At 67.3% G+C, this 7798-nt stretch overlaps 1 protein-coding gene across 1 annotated transcript in view; it reads left to right on the forward strand.

Annotated features, from left to right (window-relative positions):
* GLI1 (GLI family zinc finger 1) overlaps positions 1-5621 on the forward strand; it is a 38635-nt gene extending 33014 nt beyond the window's left edge. The window contains exon 12 of the mRNA XM_054012203.1: positions 1870-5621. Within this exon, the coding sequence (XP_053868178.1) occupies positions 1870-4058 (2189 nt within the window). The 3' untranslated portion in view covers positions 4059-5621. The remainder of the gene's footprint in view (positions 1-1869) is intronic.
* Positions 5622-7798: the final 2177 nt, after the last annotated feature.

Below are 7798 nucleotides of genomic sequence, written 5' to 3' on the forward strand. Positions count from 1 at the left end.
TAGGGGGCGCTGTGCTGTAGGGAGCAGGGCGGGGGACCAGCAGGGGGCACTCTCCCCATTAGGCTGTGTTGGTCCCAGCATGGCACTAGGGGACGCTGTGCTGTAGGGAGCAGGGCGGGGGACCAGCAGGGGGCACTCTCCCCATCAGGCTGTGTTGGTCCCAGTGCCCTAGCATGGCACTAGGGGGCACTGTGCTGTAGGGAGAAGGGCGGGGGACCAGCAGGGGGCACTCTCCCCGTCAGGCTGTGTTGGTCCCAGCATGGCACTAGGGGGCGCTGTGCTGTAGGGAGCAGGGCGGGGGACCAGCAGGGGGCACTCTCCCCATCAGGCTGTGTTGGTCCCAGTGCCCTAGCATGGCACTAGGGGGCACTGTGCTGTAGGGAGAAGGGCGGGGGACCAGCAGGGGGCACTCTCCCCGTCAGGCTGTGTTGGTCCCAGCATGGCACTAGGGGGCGCTGTGCACCCACAGGTCCTGTCTTACAGCTAAGCCATAAACTGGAGTGTCACATTCCCGAGAGCTGCACAAAGCGCGGGGGCCCGGCCACATTCAGAGCTCCGTATTTCTGCTCTACCCCCCAAACCTGCACGTCCCCTCCCCTGCCATTGCAATGGGACACACCCTCTGCCCCCGGCCCCAGAGGCAGCTGCATCTCGGGCCTGGAGGAAGGATCTTGGTATAAACAGCTGCCGTGCCCCACCCCAGAGGTGGCTGCCTGGCGCCGGGTGGACAGGCTCGGGGAGGTTCCAGTGAGTGGAGCCAGACGGGGACTGGGGGGGCTTGTGCCTCTGGCAGGGCACAGGGCTGGGGCCGGTGGGGCCAGCCTCCCAGAGGGCCACTAGGGGTCTCTGAGCTGGGCCCAGCTCCAGGACACACGGGCTCAGGCCCCCCACTGCCCTGGGCATAAAAGGAAGGGGGAACAGCCAGCCCCGGGGGGAGGGTGAAGAACCCTGCAGCCAGCTCGACGCCAGCTCAGTTACAGAACAAGAGTTTAGATCCAGAACCCCAGACACCTGCAACCCCCCCCAGACACCTGTGCCCCCCCAGCCACCTGCAAACCCCCCCAGACACCCCCAGACACCTGCCCCCCAGGTCCCTTCCCCCCAGCCACTCCCAGCCACCTGCACCCCCGGTCCCTTCCCCCCAGCCACCCCCAGCCACCTGCAACCCCCCCCAGACACCCCCAGCCACCTGCCCCCCAGGTCCCTTCCCCCCAGCCACTCCCAGCCACCTGCACCCCCCCAGGCCCCTTCCCCCCAGCCACCCCCAGCCACCTGCACCCCCCCAGCCACCTGCACCCCCCAGGTCCCTTCCCCCCAGCTACCCCCAGCCACCTGCAACCCCCCCCAGCCACCTGTGCCCCCCCAGCCACCCCCAGCCACCTGCACCCCCCCCAGACACCCCCAACCACCTGCACCACCCCAGGCCCCTTCCCCCCAGCCATCTGCACCCCCCCAGCCTCCTGCACCCCCAGCCCCCTTCCCCACAGCCACCTGCACCCCCAGCTACCCCCAGCCACCCCCAACCACCTGCACCCCCCCAGCCACCTGCAACCCCCCCAGCCACCCCCAACCACCTGCATCCCCCCGAGCCACCTGCACCCCCCCAGACACCTGCAACCCCCCCCAGCTACTCCCAGCCACCTGCACCCCCAACCCCTGCAGCCACCTGCGCCCCCCAGACACCTGCGCACCCCCAGCCCCCTTCCCCCCAGCCACCTGCACCCCCAGCCACCCACACACACCTGACCCCCTGGCCACCAACATGCACCTGCACCCCCCAGCTGCCCCCCAAACGTCAACCTGCAGCCTTGGCTTTTTGCCCAACCCCCCGTCCTTCCCCATCCCTGCAGTAACCCCCCGCCTTTGCAGGCCCCCCCGGGGAGATGCCCAGCCTGTGCGGCCCACCCCCCGCGGTCTCCCACCGCCGCGTCCTGGAGCTGTCCGCCAGCGACCTGGCCTCCGCGCCCCCGCTGAGCGAGCGCCGGGCCAGCACCTCCAGCACCGTCAGCTCGGCCTACACCGTCAGCCGCCGCTCCTCGCTGGCCTCGCCCTACCCGCGGGCCGCCGAGGGGCCGGGGGGGCTCCCCAGCAGCCTGGGCGTGGCCGAGGCCTACGACCCCATCTCCCCCGACGCCTCCCGGCGCTCCAGTGAGGCCAGCCACTGCGGGGGGCTGCCGGGCCTGACACCGGCCCAGCAGTACCACCTCAAAGCCAAGTACGCCGCGGCCACGGGCGGCCCCCCACCCACCCCGTTGCCCAGCATGGAGCGGGGGGCCCTGAGTGGCAGGACGGGGTTCCCCGGGGACTACCCGGGACCAGCCGTGCCGTCCTTCCTGGCCAACGGCTCGCTGCGGCGGCACAGCACCAACGAGTATCCCGGCTACAGCCTCCACCCGCCCGGTGGCCGGCGGGCCAGTGACCCTGCCCGGACGGCGGCCGAGCCGCACGCCGCGCCCAGCGTGCAGCGCTACAAGAGCGTGGGTAACGTGAGCGTGTCGGCCGTGGGCAGGGCCGGCCTGCAGCCCCTCGGGGGCACCGACACCAGCCTGCAGCGCCACCTCTTCTCCCCTCGCCCGCCCAGCATCAGCGAGAACGTCTTCCTGGAGAGCGTGGCCATGGAAGGGACCGGGGAGACCAGCCTGCTGGAGATGGAGCAGTACCTGGGCTACCCGGAGCAGGGCTTCCAGTGCCAGGCGCCGGGCATGGAGCTGCAGGGGGAGGGCGCCTATATCGGTGCCCACAGGACCATGGGGGGCATGCAGCTGAGCCCAGGTGCCCACAGGGAGCTGGAGGGGGGCCTTGGGCAGCCCGATTTCTCTCTCCCCCAGTGCCAGGAGAACCAGCACTTCCAGGGCATGCGCCCACCCGATGCCAACATCCCGGTGCCCTGGGATGAGGCCGCCCCGGGGAGCCTGGAGATGAACCCCATGGTGCCCAGCCCGGTGGGCAGCCGCCATTGCCACCACCAGTACCCAGCTCCCGGCGCCTGCGAGCCGCAGCCCAAGCACATGGGCATGTGCCACCCGGGTGGGTTCGCCGGCGGGCAGCAGTTCGGCGAGCTCAGCCAGCTGCAGATCAAAGCGGAGCAGCAGCTCCCGGCGCCAGTGCTGACCCCCTGCCAGAACGCGCAGCAGCTGCCAGCCGCTGCGTTCGGCCAGCCCCGAGCCATGGCGGCCGCCCCCGGCAGCGGGTACCAGGCTGAGCCCCAGCAGGGCTCCTGCTTTGCCATGACCCCCCCGGGCAGGCGGCCCCAGACCCCCATGCTGCAGGTCAAGGAGCTGATGGTGCGGAATTACGTGCAGTCCCAGCAGGCGCTGATGTGGGGGGAGCAGCCGCAGCCCCCCCCGAAGGCCGGGGAGCCCATGATGGGGCTGGGCGGGGGGCCCGGGCACAGCCAGCCCCTACGGCACCCCCCGGCGCCCCAGGCATACCTCAGCCCCAAGTATGCCGGCTACCCAGCCAAGCCAGGGCACCCGCTGGGCCCGCCCGAGAACCGGGCCCCGGCCAGCCAGTGCTTCAACCCCGAGCTGGTGCCCCACCCGCCTGGCGGGCCCAAGCCCCTGGCCAGGCAGAACAGCTTGGCCTACATGGGCAGCCCAGGCCAGCCCAGCCCCTCCTGCGAGCCCCTGGAGGCCAGTCCCCGTAGGCTGCTGCGGCTGCCCCCCCTGCACACCCCACCCGAGGGCCCTGCCGAGGCGGCCATGCTGTTCTACCCGGGGCAGGGCCCCGCGCAGCCGGGGAAGGGCGCCCAGGGGCACCAGCCGGCCAGTTGTGGGGGCCAGGATCCCGGCAGGCCGTTCGCCCCTCGCCTGGAGAGCCTCAAGCCCGACTCCTTCCCCTACCTGGCACCAGAGGGGCAGGTCTCCAACAGCCTGGACTCGCTGGACCTGGAGAACACGCACCTGGACTTCACGGCCATCCTGGACGACCCGGAGCCCCCGGCCCTGAGCCCCGCCCGGCTGCCCCCGCCCGGGCCCCCCAACATGGCCGTCGGAGACATGAGCTCCATGCTGAGCTCACTGGCTGGGGAGAGCCACTTCCTCAACACCCTGTCCTAAGGCCCCCGCGCCTCCCCGGGCACCCACCCCCAGCGGGCAGGAGACGCATGCCTTGACGGGCTGCCCAGCGCCCTAATACGGGACCCCCCACATCCGGGAGAAGGGGCCCCCCGACTGGCCGGTGTCTCACCGTGGGGATGGGACGCTCCTAGCTATTCGGCAGCCACCCATCTGTCCGTCCTTCCAGACGTCCAGACGTCCAGCCCTCCTTCCATCCATTTTTCCACTCATCCACCCACCCATCTGTCCATCCCTCCCTCCATCCTTCCACCTCACCTATCCCTCCTTCCATCTTTCCACTCATCCATCCACCCATCTGTCGATCCCTCCCTCTAACCTTCCACTCATCCCTCCCTCCATCCTTCCGCCCATCCACCCATCCCTCCTTCCATCTTTCCACTCATCCACCCACCCATCCATCCATCCACCCACACATCTGTCCATCCCTCCCTCCATCCTTCCACCGATCCACCCACCCATCTGTCCATCCCTCCCTCCATCCTTCCACCCATCCCTCCTTCCATCTTTCCACTCATCCATCCACCCATCTGTCGATCCCTCCCTCTAACCTTCCACTCATCCCTCCTTCCATCTTTCCACTAATCCACCCACCCATCCATCCATCCTTCCACCCATCCATCTGTCCATCCCTCCCTCCAGCCTTCCACCATCCCTCCCTCCAGGGACTCCTATGGGCTTTGTGGGAATAGAATTAGCCTCTGCTCCTCTCTGCAGCTGCAGGACAGCTCCCCCAGGCCCTTAGGGGAGATGCCCTCCACCCCCATCCCACGCCCCTCAGGGGGGCCTCGAGTCTTTCCAGGGCAGAAGGGAGAAGGAGCGCCCGTTATAAGCGGCTGCACGCCCTACCCCAGAGGCAGCTGCATGATCCCTAGGCTGTGGGGCAGGCAGGGCCAATCAACCAGACCGGGAATCTGTAGCCCATTCAACCCCCTGAGATTGCCCTGGGCCTGTGCTCGGCCCTGTCTCCTTCCTGCTTTCTGCTGTCCCAAGGCCAGGAAGGCGGTGACAGGCCATGGTGGGGGGGCAGCCCCCACCAGACTGCAGTGCCCAATGCCCTCCGTCCCTGCAGCGACGCCAGGCTGCCCCCATGCCAGTGCCCTGCACGCGTATCCCTTCCACAGACCCCCCCATCCTATCGCCCCTTCTCTGGGCCAGGGGCTGCTGCAATTTACCCCCCCTTATTCTGCCTCTCCCCCGCCTTCCAGTGGCACAGCGGGGGAGGGGCTCACAGCAAAGTCTTAACTGAAAAACCAAAGAAAAATCATGTAAAAAAACCCAAACTCACCTAAAAACCCATTGTCTCGTTTGCTGCGTTTGGTCTGAGCGACCGGCGGGCGCTCCCAGCTCCCCCGCCCGCCAGGGGCAGGAGATTGGCTAGACAGGTTGGCGCGGGGAATAGCCAAAACCCCGGCTCCTGGTGCCAGGCGTGGGCCCGGCGCTGGGACACGGCCCTGTCGCAGCTCTGTACATAGTATATATATGTGTCCGTGGGGTTTTGTACCTGGAACGCGCCGTTCTTCTCTTTTTGCTAGCAACAAAAAATTCCAATACGAACTAATAATTAAACAAAAAATTCCTCAGGGAAGTGAAATTGTTGTTGATTTCTGTTCCCGGAGCAGCTAGAAGCCAAAGGATCGGGGACCCGTTGTGCCAGGCGCTGCCCAGACCCTACCCGAGATCAGGGCCCCGTTGTGCCGGGCGCTGCCCAGACCCCGACCGAGATCAGGGCCCCGTGTTTCTTTCTGTGGCTGTCGGACCTCCCACTCTGCCCCACCCCATCCATCATTGCTAACTGGAGAGGATGGCGCAGCTGGGTCCAGGCCCGGCAGCGGGATTGGCAGGATGGCAGCATTACCATCTCTCACGAGAGTTTTGGAGTCGTGTTTTCCTTAAATCCCCAGCTCCCGGAGTCCAGGGATCAGGGGAGGATCCGGGCTTTCCTTTTCTAGTGGAGAAAACCTGGCCCCCAAAGGCACCAGGGCCAGGCTGTGACTTGCCGGTGCCCAGAGTTTATTTGTTCTGAAAAAAACTCGGGATTTTTAGGCCTTCCAGGGGACGTCTGCGTAACGGAACCACTGCCCGTGTAAGTCCGGGGAATCGGTTGTCGGCGCCTTTTAAATCAGTATCTGGCGTCGGGCAGTGGATCTCACACTGCAGCATCCTGGCAGGCCCATGGGCGTCAGCGTCTCTCTGTCGGTCTCGCTCTCAGACATTGTTCTAGTACAGAGCCCCGACAGGGTTCCCAAGGGAGTTGGCCGAGGATCAGGCCCACCTGCGACTCCGATCGCTTTGAATAACGACTCTGCAGACGCCGTCTTCAGCTTTTGCCATTTGGATTGGACGCTCGCCGGTCGCTCCAGCTCTGACGCGGAGGTTCTCCCTCGGTTCGGCGTCCCGGCGTCTGCCACGGGTCGTTTCCACCCAGTATGGAACCAACCTCCTCTCGGCACGAGACCCACATTCGGGATCTGTCGATCTGGATCCTCCCCGCCCTGCTGCCCGGCGCGGACACGCCGCTGCTCCGGCTGGGCCTCCCCACTGAACTCCGACCTCAGACACCGGCCCTAAAGCGGCCGGAATTCATCTGTCGTGCCGGTGTTGGCAGTCGCTCCGGTCTACAGATGACTGTAGACCCCCCCCCCCCCCGTGGTTGCATCGAGTCTGTTCCCCCGTTGGACCCTTGCAGCCGCGCAGAAATGGACCAAATGACGACCGATCGCCAAGGCCCAGCGCTGGAGAAGGGGCCCCCGACGGCTGACGCGGCCCAGTGTATCTAGGGTGTCCTGGCTCACTAAGCTCACCAGAGGGCAGCAAACTTACATGCACACTTCAGCTCAGCCCCACCATCCAGTGTCAAATAATTCCCGCAGCAGAGAGAGGGAGGGGTGGGCGCTGCGGGGTGGGTGGGGAGAGGAGGCCGCGCCACTGCCCGGCGCAAAGGGATTGCTTGTGACGCGAAGCGCGGTTCACCTGAGGGACTCCACGCTGCAGGAGGCCACGGGGGCCTCAGCTCCTCCAGGAGACAGCACCGTGCAGCGGGGTTGTACAGCCCTGGAGGGAGCAGGGGTGCACGACCCCTCATGCGCCCTCACTAGGGGCTGGCCCCATTGCAGCTGCCACTGGGTGGGAACAGGGGCAGCAACGACAGGGGCTCTAGACTGCCAGGGTTTGGGGCTGGCGTCAGGAGGGAACGTTTCCCCCCCACACCATCGGGGCAGGAGCTGGGGGGGGTGAAGCCTTCGTCAGGGCAGCATTGACAGGCTCCATGGGCCAGGTGGCTGCTGGGAGAGACCCCCTGGTTCAATATGGGGTGAGTCCCACAGCCCCTGCCCTTAGGGCCGGGGGGGCAACCTGGATGCGCTGCTAACCAAGCCCCAGCCCCTGGATCCCCCACTGTGGCTTCCCCCGACCCCAGGCCTCTGGGGCTGGGGGAGCTGCCCCGGGTCCCGTCCAGCCATGGCTTTCCGGGGGCGGGGGCGCAGCAGGGGCGGGGCTGCTGCCCTCACATCGCCAAGGCAGCTGGGGGCTCTGACCCGGGCCCCGGCCTTGCTGCGCCAGGGCTGGGCAGAAACCAAGCGAGATGCAGCCCCCACCCCTGGGGGTCCCGGCAGCAGCCCCCCGGGTGTGGGCACTGGGCAGGGGGTGCAGGGGCTCTCTGCAGAGCCAGTCCCCTAAACCCTTCCGGGGCGACGTTCCCGGGCCAGAGCACTCAGGGCAGG

This window comes from Malaclemys terrapin, chromosome 23 (genome assembly GCF_027887155.1).
Source record: "Malaclemys terrapin pileata isolate rMalTer1 chromosome 23, rMalTer1.hap1, whole genome shotgun sequence".
NCBI classification, from domain to species: domain Eukaryota; kingdom Metazoa; phylum Chordata; order Testudines; family Emydidae; genus Malaclemys; species Malaclemys terrapin.